Source organism: Ambystoma mexicanum, chromosome 8 (assembly GCF_040938575.1).
Source record: "Ambystoma mexicanum isolate Mex_15411 chromosome 8, UKY_AmexF1_1, whole genome shotgun sequence".
In the NCBI taxonomy this organism is placed as follows: Eukaryota; Metazoa; Chordata; class Amphibia; order Caudata; family Ambystomatidae; genus Ambystoma; species Ambystoma mexicanum.
The window spans coordinates 423,879,680-423,900,738 of record NC_090929.1 but is presented as its reverse complement, the minus strand read 5'-3'; the positions used below and the strand labels follow the sequence as shown (position 1 = coordinate 423,900,738).

At 48.0% G+C, this 21,059-nt stretch overlaps 1 protein-coding gene across 2 annotated transcripts in view; it reads right to left on the bottom strand.

The window, feature by feature from the left end:
• The window catches only part of EXOSC10 (exosome component 10), a 1,010,963-nt gene that overhangs the window by 650,127 nt on the left and 339,777 nt on the right, over window positions 1-21,059 (bottom strand). For both annotated transcript variants that reach the window (XM_069609938.1, XM_069609939.1), the window contains one exon: window positions 17,390-17,580. In XM_069609938.1, coding sequence (XP_069466039.1) covers window positions 17,390-17,580 — 191 coding nt within the window. The remainder of the gene's footprint in view (window positions 1-17,389; window positions 17,581-21,059) is intronic.

Here is a 21,059-nt window from a genome sequence, read left to right as displayed (position 1 = left end):
AAGTATTGACTTTTAGGAAGGAAAATTGTTGGTTAGTGTAACATTAGGAGTTCTTGAGGTTATAGAGATAGTTTCTTCGCACATTAAGTCTTTTAAGGTCCAAAACGCAACCCTAGCTAAAGGCAGTGCGGAGAGGGCTCAAGTCTTGACAAGCAGCAGAATACGAAAGTACCCATGGATACTTTACAGTCTAGTCTCTAAGATGCAAGGGGACACAAAGTTGCAGACCCTGTTAAAGGACTCACTAAAGGGACGCAAGCAGCGGCTTGAGTCCTAGGTATAAGGGGGGGTACCCTGGACACGTCTATGTGCACTCCAACGCTCTGGAGCAACTTCACGGATCAAGGTAAGCAATACCTTTCTCCCCACATAACCTACCTTCGGTTAGAAGATAGATTGGGGCTGAAATCTCCTCGATGTGGCTGCACTGGCCTCCAACCTCCAGATTCCTTGGTCTGACGAAAGGCAGGACAATGGACGGGATCTCTGAGCAGCAGTCTCGAGGGAAGACCTCTGGCAGAGCTTTCAGCAACTTCTCTGGTCATTCTGCCATTTTGCCGCCTTTTCTGCAGCCCCAACAAAGGACGTGATTTGCCCAGTCAGTGGTCTTCATTTCTTCCAGTATCACACTCCGCTGAGGAATTCTGGGCGAGTTGGATCCGTTCTCTGCAGTGTCCTTGAGGGCTCAGCAAAGACTTGGACAAATTTGGCCTTTCCACAACAATGCACTCAGAATGGGCAGCAGGTCTCCTGGTATTGGGGTTTTGCAGCTCTGGAAACTCAGCACCCTGGGAGGTTCCTCAAATCAAAGTTTGTCTTAGGCATGGTTCTTCCCACCAGTCAATGGGAAGGAGGAGTCCTCTTCGGAGTTCCTCTGTCACACAGAAAACGGTGTCAGGACATCAGTGGTCACATCAGTGTTGCAAAGGGTCTGCTGGTGTCTCTGGTCTTCTTCGGTTACTTCAGTTTCCAGTGGTCGACTTCCCTTTCACATCAGGAGCCTCACCCTTCATACAGTTCAGGCACACTCCTCTGCCAGCTCTCGAAACAATTTACAGAAAGAAGCGGGTGGCTGTCCATTCAGGACAGCCAGACCCCCATTTGAAGCTGGTTCCATTCAGGCACTCTGGCAGACAGAGGAGGGGAGTGAAAACTCCTCCCCCTCACGTCCTGCCTGCCCAGACACTGGAGCCTAGGCGGGGACACCCAAGGGTTCCCACCAAAGAAATAACACACACAGGCTTCCCTCCCACCACCACCCAGGGCAGTAGAAGAAGGGCTGACAAAGAGCAACCCCGCTAGTAATGGCGAAAAACGAAAGAAGCCACCAAGTTAATACTTGGTGACCATATTGTTTATAACCGAGGCTAGAGACATAGCCTGCAGTAAAACATTTTCACAATAGTTGGTAGAACACATCCACTGCCACCAGCCATAACCAGGAGATTGTCTATGTGAAAAAAAAGTCACAGGAGCAGAGAGAAGGGGGATACCAAGTATTCCTTTGGCACTTCACATAAGGTGGTGTGTGCCAATCTCTCAGACTAAAAGGTTTTAGGAGTTATGAGTACCTCTCTATCCTTAAGAACCGTAATACTCTAGGATAAAGAAAATCTCAAAGGAGGACCCAAAGGGTCCTCAGCAAAACTGACCATAAGGAGCCGAGTGCTGCAATAGTAAAAATGCATATGACTTAAGAGATATGGAGGCAAGTATACTCCATAGGACAGTAAAATGGAAAGATTTCCAAAAGACAGAGCCCATAATAATGAATGAGTGGGAAAATGCTCCACTAATTCAGGATTAAAGAAAAAGGTCCAGAAGTCCAGCAAAACATGATGGGGGTCTCACTAGGAGAGGGGATGAAGCTTACAAATGATAGATCCCCCTAACAGTTACCAAAGGACAGGCAAAAATCTTGTGGCAGACATTTTGAGGTATATTGTGTTCTTTTTGGCATTAAAAGATAGAATGCAAAGTGCATGAGACAAAAAAGGACAGTAGAAAAGTATTTGCTACCACCAGCCCATCCTGGACACATGAAAGTAACCAAAAAGTTATGAATAAAGTTACAGGGATACAAAATGCAAAACACAAAAAGGTGATGCGCGCAGGGAAAAATAAACAATTTTATAACGAAGAACAGAGTTATCCTGCACTGATGGCCATAGGGAATGAACAGCACCAGCAAAAGAGGCACTTAGCAAGTAAAGACTTCAATTCCCTCCAAAAGTCATAACAGGTTTAAAAAAGTAAAAGGTAGGGTGTCCCATTGAGGTCTATGAACAGAAATCAGCACAAAGAAAATCCTTTCCCAACATCCATCACCAGAAGGCTGCAGAATATTCTCCCTTAGAGCTAAATTCAAACGTTCTTGGAGCACTTCCTGCACTAACCCTCAGGATGTGGACGTCGGCAATACTATTATGCCATATTTACACTTCATGCCAATCTGGGTCAGGTGCTGCCCTGCTTTCAGGTTAGGCAGTAGCTCAGATCATACACGGCTACATTTTTCCTGTCAATCAAAGAACAAAGTTTACCTGGAGAACCTGCAATGGACCTCTAACACCATGGGTTCCATCAAGCTGAATTCCAAAAATGTAATTTTCAGACACAAGCCAATGAGCCAACATCTAACCATGGAAGGATGCTTCACAAACGCAACAGGGGTTTGTTCAGAAACCCACAACCATTAAAGGCATAAGGTCTCTTAGGGGACACACAATAGGATGCCTGAGGATTTCTGGATTAAGTAGTAAAGGGTGAAAAAAAGCCTTGTAACCATCCAGTCTCAAACGTTGAGCCACCATGAGGGAATTCATTTTGATGTGTACCTTTTGTTCAGAGTTTGCTTGCCCTTCAGTATATTGTGTGAGGAGATTTAAAATTTAACAACCTGCAGAGGTGCTCCAGCTACTACTCACAAATCCGAGGTCTTCAATTACCCACTAAAAGTCTCCCCTCAAGACCCATTTCAAAGCACAAAGAACGCCAAAGTAAAAAACAGTCCTTCCGCAACCAAAGCCTCGCTCAAAAAAAAACCAAAAAAAAAAACACTTCCACTGTCCTCTATATGATGTGCATTACTTACCGTAATAACATTTCTGATGATTGTATCCGCTTAGATTCACATGCTCTGCATATAGTCCGACATCTAGTGGTAACCGCAGAGTACTGCATCTGGTCTTTCGAGGATCGAAAGGGGACATCGGCATAATCGTGTCTGTAACACTATCCCTAATGTGACGTGTAGTGTACCCAGAAATCCTCATGCGTCGAGGTCCCTCCGATTGTATTTTTTCTGCCGGGGGAACCTTATGACTATCAGAGAGTAAGAAAGAGAGAAGTAGCAAGACGTCTATGTTCCTTCCATCCAAGCGGGGAGGTAGGGTGGGCGCATGTGAATTTAAGCAGATACAATCATTAGAAATGCTATTACGGTAAGTAATGCATGTCTTATGATGCTTGTTAATCTGCTTAAAATCACATGCTGTGCATAGACTAGTGAGCAGTACCCGGAATTGGAGGTGGGATGTGAGAACGAACAGTAGTGACAAGATGTCTTCGTGCTGTTTGTCCCACCTGAGAATCAGACCTAGATTGAGTGTCTAGGCAATGTTGCTGCTTTGCAAATGGACTCGAGGAATATTTGCAATGAATGCTATGGAAGCCCCAGTGCCCCGAGTAGCGTGTGCTCTATGCTTGAAGGGGAGTTCTCTCTTGGCAAGAGTGTAGCAGAGTGTGATGCATTTGACAATCCATTTAGAGATGGCTGATTTAGAGACAGGGTCCCCTTCTCTACCAGCTGCCACGGAAACAAAAAACAGGATTGTTTTCCTTAGTGGTTTACTTCTTTCGAGATAGTAAATGACTGCACTGTGCACATCCAGTGTGTGTAGGCTTCTTTCTGCCATGTTGGTAGGGTTCTGGAAGAATGTAGGCAGTTCTATAGACTGGTTAACATGGAACTTTGAAATTAATGTAGGCGCAAACCTTGGGTGAGTGCGCAGAACTACCTTATCTAGAGAAAGGGCCTGTAGTTCACCAACTCTCTGTATGGAAGTGGCTGCCACCAGGAAGGCTGTTTTATAAGTGAGTACTTTAAGGCTTCCTTTGTGCAGAAGTTTAAAGGGAGACCCCATAAATCTGGTTATTGCAACATTTAGGTCCAATCCGGGAGCCGGTTGGAAATGGGAGGATACATTCTCTTAACACCTTCCATAAAAGCTTTAATTACTGGGATCATGACACTTTCTGCTTGGACATAGTGTAGGCTGAAAGTCTAGCTAAGTGAACCTTCAGGGAATTGAATACAAACCCGAGTCCAGCAGGTGAGTCCGGTAGAACACTATGTGTAGGAGAACATTCAATAGGATTGATGCCCTTGGGATTACACCATATGACAACACGTTTCCATGTATTGGAGTAGCAATGTCTGGTGTTAGGTTTCCTTGCTTCTTTAAGTATATCCATGCATCTCTGAGGAAGCTGGAGTTGTCGCAATTCTATGTTTTCAGGAGCCAGGCCGCTAAATTGAGAGTTTGCAGGCATGGATGGAGAGTTTCCCCCCTGTCCTGAGACATGTTGTAAGGGCAAGGCAGTTTCATCGGAGGAAAGAGACATTTCCATCAGATGGGAGAACCAGGGCTGGCATGCCCATAATGGGGCGACCAAAATCATGTTAACTGGTTTCTGGTGCATCTTGTGCACAATCTTGTTGAGTTGGGGGAATAGCGTAAACAAATCTCTCCGACCATGTTATCCAGAGACCGTTCCCCTTGGATTAGTTCTGAGGGTACCTGGAGGCGTAATCTGGGCATTGTGAGTCCTCCAGAGTTGCGAACAAGTCAATATCTGGGAAACCCCATTCTGCGAAAACATTGGGAGACAATGTCTTTGTGTAGTCTCCATTCGTGCTCTAAGGGAAGTGGGAAGTCTCGGCTGAGAACGTCCGCCAGAAGATTGAGTTCCCCTGGAACGTGTTGAGACAATAGAAACATTGTGTGTTCGAGAGCCCACTTCCAAATGTTCTGAGATAGTTTAGACAGCCCTGGAGAATGAGTGCCCCCTTGCTTGTTCAGGCAGTACATGGCTGTGGTGCGGTCCATGAGGAACAGTACTGTCTTTCCCTGTAGCTGCGTCTGAAAGGCCTTCAGTGCTTTGAACACCGCTAGTAGCTCCAACAAGTTTATGTGGAAGCTACTGCTGGGGGCCAAACCCTGTGCGCCGTCTGTTGAAGGTGAGCCCGCCCCCTCCCCCCCCCACACACACACACACACACACACACACACACACACACACTGTGAGGGAGGCGTCCGTCTTGAGAGGGGATTCTACTGCGAGGGTGGTGAAGGTTTTCCCCTTCAAGAAGTTTTCCCTCGACCACCACCTCAGAGAACGAGGGCTACCGAGACAACCACTAGATCATCCCATAGTCTGCTGGATTGACACAATTGGCTGTTTAGCCACTCTTGCATGGGGCGCATGCACAAACTAGCATGAGGAACAGAGTAAATGAAGGACGTCATTATACCCAACAGTCGCATGGCCTTGCATATCAACTCGCGACCGGCTACATACTGAGGAATATGAAACAGCATGTTTGGAACCCTGTCGTTGGAGGGCAAGACGAGACAGTCTTCTGTCCGAATAAGAGCCCCTAGAAACTGCTCGACTTGGCTGGGGTCGAGGCTGGATTTCTTCTTGTTTATGGAGAAGCCCAGACTGAATAAAAGGTTGACAGTCCTTTGAGAGTTAGCTAAGCATGTTTTTTAGGAGTACATTGTTATGAGCCGGTCGTCGAGGTAAGGATAAACTGGGATGGATTGCCTGTGCAGGTGAGCTGCTGCCACTGCCAGTACCTTTGTAAATACCCTTGGGGCTGAGGCAATGCTGAAAAGAATTTGAAATGATAGTGCTTGCCATCCATCATTAACCTTTGGTACTTTCTGGTGGTGGCAACATTGAAATATGAAAGTATGTATCTTTCGTATCCAATGTTGCTATGTAATCCCCCTTCATGAGAAGAGTAATTACTTCTTGCAGCATCACCATACAAAACTTTTGGGGTTTGACAAACTTGATCGCTGGGCGCAAGTCTAGAATAGAGTGAATGGTGAGATCCTTTTTGGGTACAAGGAAGTACACTGCTCTACAGGTAAACAAGGGTATTAATTCAGAGACAACTTCAATAGCGCCCTTTTTCCTGCAGGATCTTGACCTCTTGTAGCAGGATTTTGAGGGGTTCCAGTGTCCGGTGCCTGGATCTTAGAGGTCTGTACCGAGGTGGCTGACTGAATTCGATACAGTACCCGTGGATGACGGTTTTGAGCACCCACTGGTCTGATGAGATCCCCTCCCATGCATGCAGGAATGATAAGCGTCCCCCGACCGGGGAGGCATGGGAGGGGACCCTAATTCAAGAGTCATATTTGACCAGAGGACGGGGAGCCAATAGGGGTGGCATTATGACCCCTTCCCTTTCTCCGACGTGGTCCTCTGGGAGGGTAAGTACGGGGGAGTGTTAGAACCTTGTCCCGAAGACCAATTGTTCCCTGAGCCATACGGATTATATGGGAAACGTTGATAAGATTGCCCACGAAAGGAGCAGCGAGAACTCCCCCCCCCCCCCCCCTCTTTGTTGAAACTGTCTTGGAGTAATCTGGTTCAAAGATCGGTGGGGTCTCATGTTCCTTCTTAGCAGTCTCTAGCACCTTGTCAACCGCCTTTCCAAACAGATTGGAATCTTCCACAGGTTTGTTAATGACGCGCGAGTTTCGGGTTTGAAGACAGAGTTCCTCAACCAGGCATGGCGCTTTAAAAGAGTACCTTGTGCCAGGGTACAACCAGCTGTTTCAGCAGCATCCACAGTATTCTTAAGGATGTTGCGATTCACTGGTTTACCCTCCAACACGATTGCTAGTAAGCAGGAACGCTGTGCTTCTGCGACTTCCTGCAGGCCCTACTGCAGTAGGTTCCACTGGACATCTGAATAACTAGCCAAGAGCGTGGAATTGGCTATGCGCGTGGAGTAAGCCACAGCCGTGGTGATTCTTTTTCCCAAAGCACACAACTTGACACTCTTACAGGCGACTCGCCTGTAGACAAGGGGAACCCCCCCCGCCCTCTTCCTTGTGACCACCATAGTGCAAGTTACTTTCTTACCTGGTAGCGTTCTTTCCATGGGATGTTCCTCCGACGTATTCCACATCTATGACAGGTAATCACCACAGCTGTGCTGCTTCGGAATATTTTTCAGCATCTGCATCCTGCGTCGATGACGTTGATGCGCTGTCCTCGAGGGCCTCCGTCCAGCCGACGTCACCGGATGTTATAAATCGGACGCACAACGCCCGTAGCCTCAGTTGTAGTTTTTTCCCAGAACGAGTGGCACCCATCTTCTGCCAGTATGACTACAGAAAACCTTGCGGAAACATAAGCTGCAATCGCACAAGAAATTCTGTAAAGGGGTAGGTTGGGAGGGTGCGATGTGGAATACGTTGGAGGAACATCCCATCGAAAGAACGTTACCAGGTAAGAAAGTAACTTGTTCTTCGAGGGGATTGTGTACTCTGACGTATTCCACATCTATGACAGACTCCCAAAGAAGTACCAACGTATGGAGGTGGCAAAAGAATTTTATAATGGCCAATTAAATTTCAGAATAGAGGACCGCTTTGCCAAAGGCCAAATCTTGCCCATGGATAGCATCCAGGGAGTAGTGTTTTACAAAAGTATGGATAGAGGCCCATGTGGCTGCTTCACAGATGTTAAGAATGGGAAACCCCTCTGCAGAGCAGTCGAGGGAGCCACACCCCTAGTAGAATGGCCCGTAAGCCTACCGGAGGGTCCTTACCCGCCAGACGGTAGAATTCAGAGATTGTCAAGATAATCCATCTGGACACGGTCTGCTTCGAAACAGCTTGACCCAAACGCCTTCCAGCGTATCCTACAAAGAGCTGATCGTCCACTCTGACCCGGGACATGCACGAGATGTAGAAACTTAACGCTCTCCTAGGATCCAACCTATGCAGCCTCTCCTCTTCCTTACTAGGATGCGGAGGAGGATAGAACGCCGGAAGAATGACCTGGCTCAAATGAAAGTCCGACACAACCTTCGGAAGAAAAGCAGGACGAACCCTAAGGACAACCCTGTCCTTATGGAACACCGTGAAAGGTGGCTTGGCGGATAGGGCCTGCAACTCACTCTGCGAGCGAAGGAACCGCAACCAAAAATACTGTTTTAAAGGTCAACAGTCTCAAAGGACAAGAATGTAAGGGCTCAAACAGAGCTCCCATTAGGAATTTTAGAACTAAGTTCAAATCCCAACCTGGCACCTGGAAAGGTGATGGTGGAAACACATTAGTGAGCCCTTTTAGAAACTGAGAAATCAGAGGAATCTTAAAATAGGAACACTCCTCAGACGAGCGCTTAAATATGGACAGTGCCGCCAGGTAACCCTTAAAAGGTACCCACTTGCAGGCCCGTGTGGGCTAACAAAAGCAAAAAAGACAGAACCACAGGAATAGCACATGCAAAAGGATCCACATTCTTAACCCTGCACTAGTCTCAGAACTTTCTCCAACGGCAACAGTACAGGGACTTTGTTGCAGGCCTTCTGGCCGAAAGCAACACCTCCATCACGTCTTCAGGGAGATCCCAATCCTTATACCTCAACCTTTCAGAAACCAAGCATGAAGGTTGAGAGACTTGACCTCTGGATGGAGAACCTGACCCCCACCCTGTGAGAGCAGATCTTCTCTTTAGGGAAGACAGTGTGGAGGGCAGATGGACATGCTAGAAGGTCCAGGTACCACACTCTCCTGGCCCATGCCAGAGCAATAAGGATCATTCGGGAACCGAACCTCCGTAACCTCTGCAGCACTTGCGGAATGACGGGGACTGGAGGAAACGCATACAGCAGTGGGAAGGACCACTCCACTACGAACGCGTCCCCTAAAGCTCTTCTTGGAGGAAATTCCTGCGAGCAGAATCTTTCGCACTTCCAGTTGACACCGGTAGCAATGAGATGATGATGATATGACATTTGTAACGTGCCTATACACAAGTGATCCACTTGTGGGGTCCCCCAAAGGGCGAAGATCTCCAGGAGAAACTCCTGAGCCAGCTCCCACTCATGAGAGACCGTGCTCTGCCTACTCAGAGCGTCCGCCGCCTCGTTTTCGTCTCTGGCCAGATGAACTGCCGAGATCGAAATGTACTGCTGGATGGCCCAGAACCAGAGCTGCATCGCCTCTCTGCACACAGGGAGAGACCCTGCCCCCCTCACCCCTTTTTTTGTTGAGGTAGTGCACAGCCACTGTATCGTCCGTCAGAATCAGAACATTCTTCCCCCGCACAGACGGCAGAAAAGCCTTCATGGCTAGCCTGACTGCCCTCGGCTCCAACAGATTGATATGTTGTCTGGACTCCGACGGAGACCAACGACCGCTGACTGTCAACTCGTTGGCATGAGCTCCCCATCCCGTGAGGGATGCGTCCATCACGATCGTCACCTCCGGCCAGGGTAGCCAAAATGGAGCCCCCTTCATCGGATTGCCTTTGACGGCCCACCACAGACGATCCTGGGCGACCGAGGGCGGCACCTGAACGGGATCAGACATCCTGATGGAGGCTTGCGACCACTGCATCTTGAGAGCCCACTGCAGAGATCTCATCCACAGCCAGGCCTCTGGCACCAGAAGAATGCAGGATGCCATGAGGCCGAGCAACCTCAAGAACTCTAACGCAGGGAGACTCTGGGCACGTTGAAACTTGTCCACCATCTGCAGAATGTGATGAGCCCTCACCTGGGGAGTCGAACACTGCCCCAGAGATATGTCGAGCTCTGCTCCGATATACTGGGGCCGCTGGGTAGGTGTCAAGTGGGACTTCTTTAAGTTGAGGGAGAAGCCCAGCCTGTGAAGGGAGTGGCAGGTGACTGACAGATGATCCAGGACTTGCTCGGGAGAGCGCGCCCTGATCAACCAATCGTCCAGGTAGGGGTAGATGTGAACCCCCCCCCTTTCCTGAGATACGCTTCCACCACCACCATTAGTTTGATGAAGACCCTCGGGGCGGAGGTCAATCCGAACGGCAGGACCTGAAACTGAAAATGCGAGTCGCCAACCGCGAACCTCAGGTACTTCTTATGCTTGGGAGGAATCGGGAAAAAAATGTAAGCATCCTTGAGGTCGAGAGACACCAACCAGTCCTGAAGTTGAAGGTCTGGAGGACTTGAGCGAGTAACCATCTTGAACTTGTCCTTCCTGAGGAGCTTGTTCAAACCACGCAAGTCCATGATGGGTCTCAATCCCCCCGTCTTTTTTCGGGATAAAGAAATATGGGAAATACCATCCCTTGTTCCTCTCAGCTACAGGCACCAGTTCTATGGCGCCTTTCTCCAGCAGGGATTTGATTTCCTGCGCAAGGAGCGGATCCGGATTCTTCAAAGAGAGCTTCCCTGGTGGATTGTCATGAGGCCTCTGCCGGAAAGAAAGACAGTAGCTGTGGGCTATGATCTCCAAAACCCACACATCTGAAGTAATGGCACGCCGTTCTACAAGATGCTGTGCCAGCCTTCCCCCCCCAACCGGCGAACCATGGGACAGGGCCTCATGACTGAGCTGAAGCAGTTGCGGTAGTGCCTGAGGGCAAACAGGCAACCACCCGAGTGGCTTTGGCACCTCGAGTACCTTGTTTTCCACCTCTGGTATTTCTACATTGGCCCCTTTGACTGTCGGCTGCCCTCGATCTACCAAAGGTCGAGTAGTATCAAAAGGAACCTCCCCTCCATTGCTGGCCCCTAGGATGAAAAGGCAGAGGTTGACGAACTGCAGCGCTCAACGACTTCGCTGCAGTTTGAGGTCTGCAACCTATCAAGGCTCTCGTCAGCCTTGCTGCCAAAAATATGGTCACCATCAAAGGGCATGTTGAGAAGCCGGGACTGTACATCAGGAGCAAACCCTGACTTCTGCAACCACGCAAGCCTGCGCATCACGGTGCTTGCCGCCATGGACTGGCTGACACAGTCTGCCACGTCTAGACCCGACTGGACGGATTCACACATAGCATCCTTGCCATCCTGAACGAGGGCAAGAAAACCATCCCATTCCTCCCCTTCAGGAATATGTTCAGCCGCCAAAGATATACAATTCCACAGTGTGAGAGTGAATCTTGCCAAGGCACAAACGGAGTTGGCTGCCTTTAAAGCCATACCCCCAGATGAAAACACTTTCTTCGCCCAACAGTCAAAGCCCTTGTCGTCCCTATTAGGAGGGATTGTAGGGTGAGACGCCTGCTTCGCTGGGGCCGTAGCCGCCTGCACCACCAAACTCTCCGGAGTGCGGTGCAAAACAAGTAGCCGGGGTCGCCACTGGCTGGACTGTGTTTTTCGGCAACGACTTATTCACTGCCGGGAGACTCTCCGGAGTAGTCCAAGCCGCCGCCACCCTGCTTTGTAAAGCCATATGAAATGGCAGCACCGGGTCAGTGGGTGGACCTTGGTCCAAGATATCTGTCAGGTCATCCTGCAGAAAATCCACGGTGAAGCAGACCACCCCAAATACTCCATCACCCTCGACATGAGACGCCTGTATGAAGATTCGGTGCCAGTACCAGGCTCAGGCCTGCCAAATTAAACCTCCAGGGAGGTGTCCAGACCACTGGCGTCATGCAAGGATTGATGCAGGTCTTCCAACTGGCTATGACCAGACAACAGTTCATCAGGAACCTCCAGAGGAACCAAACCTTCCACATCCGACCCTTCATCCACCTCAGATGTAATCTACAGGCTGAAACAAATCCCTAGATTAGGGCACAGAAAAAGGCTCATACACAGGCCTCACTGACTTATTCAGGGCCTTCCTCGGGTGTATCCACTGGTCTCCGAGGTACCTGCGATAAAGCCTCCCCAAAAGGTGTCGAGGGCGTTGACAGAATCAGCGTCGACATCGAGCGAGGCGCCGATGGCTTCGACAACGGCTTCGAGGACGGAGCCCCAAGCTTGTCTTTCGACGGCCTCGGCTCCGATGACGTCCTTGGAGGCAGAGCCTCGAGAGAGTCCCTGAACGGACATGGCACCGATGGTGTCGACTCCGACAGTCTCGAGGGCATCGAGGACCGGGACCTGGAGCAGGCATGGCTAGAGCGATCTACCTTGTCCGATCGGGACCTCGACAGCTCCCGATGATCGCGACCGACCCCCCGACCCCCCCCAACACCCCCCCCCCCCCGAGCCCGAAGGCGTGCGAGATGTGGCCCTATCGCGTTCCTTGCCGGCTTCTCGCGAAGGCGGGGACGGAACGTAGCCCTGAGATTCGAAAATCGCCATCATCTCCTTACGAAATGAGTCCCATTCCGCAGGAGGAATGCTTGTTGCTCGGACGAGGAAGGCGACCGGTGACGGCGCTTCCGCGAGTGCCTAGAAGAGGCAGAGGAATGGCGGGAACCACTCCAGGACCGAGACCCCCTGGACTCAGGCCGACGCGGAGAGTCACCACTCGAATCGCCGGTCGAAAGCCCAGCGGATTTCGACTTTCGGGGTTTGGCAACCCTACCTACAGATAGCTTCTTCCGCTCCCGCAAGGCCTTCGACGTCAGAGACTGGCAATCGTCACAGTCATCGGTGGCGTGGTCCTCGCCGAGGCACCAGAGGCAGATGTTGTGCGGGTCCGTAAGTGACATCTTGGAACCGCAGTCCCGACACTTCTTGAAGCCCGACCGTAGGATAGAAGATGAAGACATGATATTTCACAATTCAACCAAGTTCGAAGAACCGATCCGACAGTAGAAGAACCGAGGCGCGATGAGATTCCGAAGTGAACACGTTCGCGGAAAAAAACAGAACTGAGGATAAGGGCGTCGTGCATCCTACTTATAACATCTGGTGATGTCGGCTCAACGGAGGCCCTCGAGGACAGCGCATCGACGCCGAAAAATTTTCCGAAGCAGCACAGCTGTGGCGATTACCTGTCATAGATGTGGAATACGTCAGAGGACACAATCTCCTCGATATATATATATATATGGGGCGATGCGCCTCTTGATGGAATTGAGAAGAGGAATAGCTTGGCTAGCCGGAGGCTTCTCTTTTAAAATGTCCTCCACAAAATCTAAGTTTACCACTGCCTCCTGTGTGGCGATTTGGAAGTGCTCAGCTGCCTTACCAAGACTGGCGTTAAACGCCATTTGGTCGTCGACAGGAGAGGCCCGACGCAGAGGTGACGACAAGGGAGAGTCAAGGCAAATGGCATCTGGGTCGGGGCACGGGTAGGAGATAGCCAAGGTGGGTTCTCACCAACTGGTTGGTCATCTCCCCACTCCCGGGTGTGATCATGAGGATCATTGAAAAGATCATCCCACTGTGCAGAAGGGTCAACTCCCTATGCATAAGGGTCAAGAGGAACCTCTCCAGGGTCTGATGGGGTGAATGGAGAGGGTCTGAGGTCCTCTGGTATTTAGTTATTGTGAGTACATCCTCACTAGGCCTTTTTGGAGTTAATCTACACATTTTTCTAGCCTGTTCATACAACCCTCAAATTCCTCCCTAGTCCATCTAGATGACCCAGAAGTGTCTAGAGGAACCCTTTCCCCCTTCAGAGGATCCTGCAGCCTACAAAGTCGAGATTCTTTGTAAAGTCCTGTCACTCTTTTGGACGTTCTGGCGTCTCCTACGACGAATTCTTGGGCCTATCCCGCCCTTCCGGGAGTCCTGATATGTCTTTTTCAACATATCCTTGTGTTTACTAGCCGGAGAGACAATCTTCGTGAGGCTTTTGCTGATGCTCGGCATTACGAGAAGGTGTTCAGGCTGGGAGGGTGATAGGGAGAATTCTCCTTCTAGGGCTAATTTCCCTCACCTAGTGAGTCCCAGCAGGATTTCTGGAGTTTATTTTTCCCACCTGGCGGGAGTGTACAACCTTTTTCACTCTTACATGTGTTTTGGCCTATGTGTTTTTACTCATTGTGTGATCTTGGGCACTGGAGCACACCACTCCAGATGCCCCTGTTCTTGTATGGGTTACACAGCACCCTCAGTGTAGTAACCCACGGTTGTCTTTTAGACTGCCCTCTGACTCCATTTCACTGGGGCGGACTACCGTCCCCCAGAGGAAGGTAAAGTTGCCATTTACTTTACATAGTCACTTTTACCACAGACCCAGTGCACCCCATCTTACATGGAGTACTGGAAAGGGGTAATCTGTAACCTTTTTCTGTCTGTACCTCCCTGAGCACTGTTTCGCTCTTTTAACATTTAGACTTGGCTGGTGGCAGTGGTATCTACCCTACTTTTTCTACCGTGATTATACTAGATAAACGTGGTAATACTTTGGCTATTTAACAGCCTTAAGCATAAACCCGCTTGACCAAATTGTCTTTCTTTTGGCTCCGGTTGGGTTTATTCGCCATTTCTTTTTGTTAAAGTCCTTCTTGTGTTTTACTTTGCGCGGCAAACTAGGCCCACCTTTGTTCGCCGTCTTTTGGCGGGCTTCTGCAGAGAATCCCTCCTCTTGGCACCTGGGTGTCTAGGTAGACTGAATGTGGGGAAGGGGTGTAGTCACCCCCTGCACAGGGTATCCTAGGAAACCCAAGTCGCACTTTGCCATGATTGGCTGAGGTGGTTGTCCCGGCTGGACAACCCCCCTGCTGCGCGATTGACAGCCAGGCTGTGTGAATGGGGGTTTTGCGCATAAAAGGCAGGTCTCTTGGGCTAGAAGTCAGAGTCGCCTCTGGAACTACAAGGAACCGAAGAGAAGCAGAGAGAATGACGGCTGCTGCAACTACCCCGTCCCGGTTAAGCCCTGCTGCAGTCCTGAGCTATCTACCCTTCAACGACTAAGAATATCCAGTCCGGAGTCTTCTTCCCTTGAGCCTGGTGGGGATAACCAGCTCATCTTCTTCAGACAGAGGTCTCCGTCGTGGTCGAAATCGCTGCACACTGCTGTAGTGGTCCGGATAGCCGCCTGCCGAGCCTCTCCCGTTTTTAAGGAGCGCACCTTTTATTCGTTGTCGCTGCTGCCGGCTTCATCCGTGTGGTGCAGACCCCCCTTCAGACGTCCTTCACAACGAAGCTCCAGGAATCGTGGGTCTGCGGGAAACCAACAGGAACAACTGCCAGGGCACCAGTTGCACCATTGGAATAAGGCACTGTGTTCTGCTCGAGGAAACTGGGCGAATCCCTTTTCTTTATCCTCAAGGCTAGCCCTCATCTTCCCTCCTTCTTATAACTTTTGCTTCCGAACATTGACAATATCAAAGTACTTTTGGGCTACGCTGAATCGTGAACTGTCTAACGGTGTGATCTTCGGCAATAGGTCTCCGGTGTCACTTAACCCTGGCTCCGGCCCTCTGATTTTTGAACTCCTGTTTCCGAGTGTGTCTCGATGCTGTCTGCCTAACCTAAATATTGCCTGTGATTCCTGCCTCCAACTCCCTCTGGGTATCTCAGGTGCTAAGCGTGTTTTTGCCCCGGTAGCATTTCATGTCACGGATACGCTTTTATTTAGTAGACCGAACTGTCAAAAAGTGATCGCAACCGTATCCGCGGTATCGTGTTTTGTTCACAACACCGGTTCATTCAAACACAGGGTACTTACCTTGAGACATACTGTACAAAGTGAATTGGTTAGTTGTAGTATATTTAACGTGGGGTTTTGTTTATGGTTTAAAAATAAATGTACTTCTATTTTTTACCTGAAACCTTGAGTCAGTTTTTGGTTGAGTCACAGTAATTGTGGTCCCTTTGTGTAATCTCTGCTACTGCTCATCATATACTCTTGAGATAAGCCTGGCTGCTCTGCTACTGCTACCACTTTAACTTAGTAGCACAGGCTTGTACCAAAGGTAAAACTTGTATTACCACCTGTGGTCTTAATCGTGTGAAGTGGTCCCTAAGGGCACTGCACAGGATTCTGCCTAACAGACAGCAGCTGCATCGAAACTTTCTGTGCAACCAGAGCTTTAAGCGTCGGCACGCTCTTGGAAGGTGAGTCGATGGCCTTGCAGGATTTGGTGCTGGCGCCCTTACACAGAGTGTCCGGACACATGCCGCTGGCACGGTTGCAGGGAGGCCTGCCGATAGCACCTGTTGGCGCCTTGGACCACTTCGACTGAGGTCGCAGCGGTACCAGGGGTTGTGTATTTAGTCCCATGTGATGTGGGTGCATCCTCGTTACCAGGGTGTATCCTCCCCATAGCTGGACCTGCGCTGTGCCCATCAGGACCGGACGTCTTGGAGAGAGTCTGCTCCGTTGTAAGGTCAATGGCGTCCATGTCGGAGCCATGGTCGTCGCCATGGGTCTCATCACTTTCGGCGGCGGGGGAACTACCCTCGGCCTGCGACATTGCATAGGCCTCCCACCGTTTTACACAACGCTCCTTTATGGTTTTAGGACATAGGAGCTTACAGTGCCGACAGGGCGCCTCAACGTGATTGAGGGGGAGGCACTTATTGCACTGAGGGTGTCTTTCCAGGGAAATGTTCCCTTACAGGAAGGGCAAAATCTAAAGGGTGTCCTGTCCAAAGTGCAGGTAAACAAAAGCAACAATACCAAAGGGGCAAAGAGAGGGGAGAAGGAAAGATTCTTAAAAGAAAGGCAACCCCTAGACCCCACTCTCTACTATGTAGGCCGGCCAGAAGGCCAGCCGTCAAAGTCTATTGTTCTGTCTTCGGCTGCGGTTCAGTAATCGTCGAAGAGAGTGTGGGGGGACACAAATGTTGAACAGCCAAAGGTCGGGATTTTAACAAATTTGCAATTTAGGTAGAGTTCTGCATAAGGCCACCAGCTAGCTGGGTGGAAAAAAACAATCTGAGGGACCTCGACGCGCGAGGATTTCTGGATCAATACACAGCACTTTAAGGATAGTGTTACAGACACGCCTATGCCGACGTCCCCTTTCGATCCTCGAAAGACAAGATGCAATACTCCGTAGTTACCACTAGATGTCTCACTATATGCACAGCATGCGATTCTAAGCAGATTAACAAGAATCAGAAAAACCTTTCCTCCCCCCCCCCCCCCCCCCCCAACACAAGCCTTAGCATTTCACCCCAAAACCCTTTCCCCAATTACCACCACACAGTTACATCAAATACCAACGTTACAGTGTTCACCCCACACCCAAAATCCCCCTAAACAGGCTACAAAACTTCCTCCCTCTTCACCAGAGACAAGCCTTCTCCACCAAGCACCTCCAGCCTGCCGCCCACACAAAATACCAACACGTCCACGATTTGCTCAAGGCACAGAAAAACTATACTTCAATGTCCCCTACAAGCCCCACCTCCCCCCGCCCCGGTCAGATTTCGTTATAGACCTTACACGACTTAAAACCCACTTCGTGATTTCAGTAGAATCTAAAAAATTACGAGCTACTGGCATTTACCGAATTCTCCAGTCAGCTAGCTGGTAGCGCTTGTCCGACTGAACATCACAATACAGCTTCAGCAGATGATCCAGTGAGTGACGTCCCAGATTCAAGGCCCGGGCCGCCTGATGAGTATCGAACATGTTAACCAGGTAAAGACCAAAATCCTTCTGTAGCCACTCCACATCTGAATCTGCTCCATGTAAAACCTGGAACATTGGGGGGGGAAGCAAAAATGCTTAAGATAGGCTTTACAGAGTCAAGAGTTTAAGAGTGAACAGGGAAAATGAACAAATATGTGAATGGGTGCATTTGGAGAATCCCCCAGGCATGCATTCAGGGCATGAGGTCACTTTCCTAAGCACAAGCAAACAAACGTTTCCTGCCTCATCTAGGGTCAACTGTGGCAAATCAGTAAATCAGAAGTGGTGCTGGAGAGAGGTTGCGGGGGGCAAGAAGACATGAACATAGGTCATACAGCAGGTTTTGGCTTACCTTTTGTTATACAGAAGTGGTGGAGCAGATTCAAAAAATATCAGTGCCACTTACAAAACTACATATCAACTGGGTGGCGCAGGTACCGTGTTTGGCAGCTTGTTCCCAGGAGTGTGGACAAGCTGGAATCCCAGTGCGCTTAACCTAAACAAAGAGGGTCAATCTATCAGCCAGCTGCACGCCTACTACAGTTAGATTCTACCCATAACCTCAAAAAAACAATACAAATGTGTACTAGTAGTACGTGCACTTATCCGAAGTTTTATTCTGCGTCTTGATGTTCAAGAACAATCAGCCTGACACTGCAGTGTTTTCAGTCTATATGTGTATCGACATTGCATCTTTTTCAATGGTGACAATGAATGCAGGTAATTACAAAAATATAAGTAACCATAAATTTGATAACATATCAAGATCAATAAACAAGCATTGTAAAGTAAACAAATGAATAAATGTACATACCAGAGAGAGTGTGGTAGGTAGCTAGGAATTACAACCAGAACAAGGAGAAAAACTAATAGTGATAGTTGTTCCATGATTAGCTTAAAAGCAATCAATTGCTTCATGTCTAATGATTGAACAATATTGAACACTGAACTTATTGACATGTAACATGCTTATTCATAGTTGATGTGCACGTGCGAAGCACCCAAATTCCAGTATATGTGTGGTATTTCATTGTGATTTAATGGTTCTTTTTATGTACTAATCTGTGTCTGTCATTCTGACTTAAGAAGTGTAAAACATAACTATGTCAAATCTGAAACAAAGAGGTGACATGTCCCTGGATATATTCTCAATTTGTGTAATTATATGATAACCTGAAACAATTGATATTGAATAATTATTTATCAGAACTGCACTGTTGCAGTTCCCAAAATGCAAGGTAATTTGTGCGCGTATAGCATTAGCGCATCACACAAGACACTAATAATATATCTGGCATGACTATACTCTAGCCCAGACTCCGAGTTTTCAGCTGCCATTGCAGAAGTGCCAACCAGATTACACCAAGTATTTATAAAACATCTCACGATTGCAACACTAGATGTCAGCAATATGTTATACGGAAGTGACCTGCGCACAATGGTTTGAGCGGTCTAGTTGCCGGAGCACGTCACGTGCAACAACTGTGTAACTTCAACACACGCAAAAAAGTATAAACACTTCAATTCAATGGCGCCCGCGTGCGGTTTAACGCAGATGCCCCAGCAGATGACTCCCAACAGGACATCTGCCATATAATTCCACAAGTTGAGTCTCGATTTCATTAGCATGCTGCCAGCATTATTCTCAGGATACCGTATTTCCAATATTATGATGATTCAGGCATTGTTAGCATATCTATCAAACAAGTTGTGTTTGTTTGTAGGTTTGTATGTGGCATTCTTGGGGACGCAACTCCTCATGAACGGGTAGGTCTGGCATCATGAATTATGCATGGCATATGCTTTATTCAATTGCCGAATTAATGCAACTATTTCAACCTCAACGGGCCATGCTGTCCCCGAGATTATTAATTTTTTTGCTTTTCGGCATTACGTTTTGTTGTGTTCCGCCTCTTATTCCCCCCCTTCCCCCAACAGTGATTATGTGTGTGTTTCTTTTCATGGATTTGTTTTGCAATAAACTCCATACATGTTAATTTCACTAATTGAGCACTGCATTTTTATTTACCTCAGATTTAAATTCTCACATGAATATCATGTGTACGCTTACTCTGATTATTTGCAGGGTGTGTTTAGAAGTGTAAATTGACCACCACTGCTAACACTGCAAATATTCACAGTATGCATACAAATATGATATTCATGTGAAAATTATCGGAAAAAAATACAAATTTGGTGTTCAATTGATTAGTGAAATTAACATGTATTGCGTTTTTCCTTTGTGGCAAACAAAAATATTTATTTTTTGGTGGGATATGAAAAACAATCGGAGAATGGACATGCCGGCGAAGCCGGGTACTTAAGGTAGTCGAATAATAATTACTCAGCCAATTACGCCATCTATAGAATGCAATGCACTGATAGGATGCCCATATCATTTCAGAATTCCATATCAATTTTGAGTCGGCACCGGCCATTTGGCCGATTATATCAGGGACGAGATACGGTTGCGTAAACAAAAACATACCATTTTCGAGGTAAGAGAAGGAGAACCTTCACATGGGTAGAGGTGGCATTTGTTAACACTAAACCACTGATAATCAATTGCTGAAAAGATGGATATTAACCACTGGCACGACATACCGCAAGCCATTACAGCAAGGGGTAAGCTATTTAGCACTTTCAGGGGTCAGTACCAGAGTCATCACTATAATTAGACTACTTTCAACTAGCAATTTCTGCAGTTCACATAATAGATCTCTCCAACTTGACACAAGGGTGAGTTTCAATTATACTAGTTACTCCGATAACAGAAGTCCTACATACTTACTAAATAAAACACGCACCAATATGTATTCACCTACGAGTCGACAAAAACGATTAATCTGGATGAATAACGCAACACAAATTTTAATGGACTCACTGTTCCAATGAAACACCCACGCATTTACCAGTATTTGAGTGCTTCACACGTGCACATCAACTATTGATAAGCATGTTACATGTCAATAAGTTCAGCAGTCAATATTGCTCAATCATGAGACATGAAGCAATTGTTTGATGCTTTAAGCTAATCATGGTAACAACCATCACAATATTAGTTTGTTTCTCCTTGTTCTGTTTATAATTCTCACCCTATCTCTGGTATGTACATTCATTTATTCATTCATTTGTTTACTTTACAATGTTTATCGATCTTTATGTGCAATCAAATGTATGGTTACTTATTTTATTTTTGTAATTACCTAGATTTATTGTCAGCCATGAAAAAGACGCTATGTCGTAGCACAAGTAGGCTGCAAAACACTGCAATGTCAGGCTGATTGTTCTTGAACATCAAGACACAAAATAAAATGTTACGTCAAAGCATACACTACTAGTACGAATTTGTTGTATTGTTCCGAGGAACACCTTCAGATTGGTTAGGCTCAACCAGGTTTTCGGTTCTCAATCAACAGAACAGACAGACCAGAGTCCAATTTCATAGGGGGGATTTCTAAAAATGGATTTCCAAAATAAGCACTGGTGGTAGGATTTTGGGAGGCCACCCTATTATAGTGAAGATGGAAGACCGAGGTTAGCCA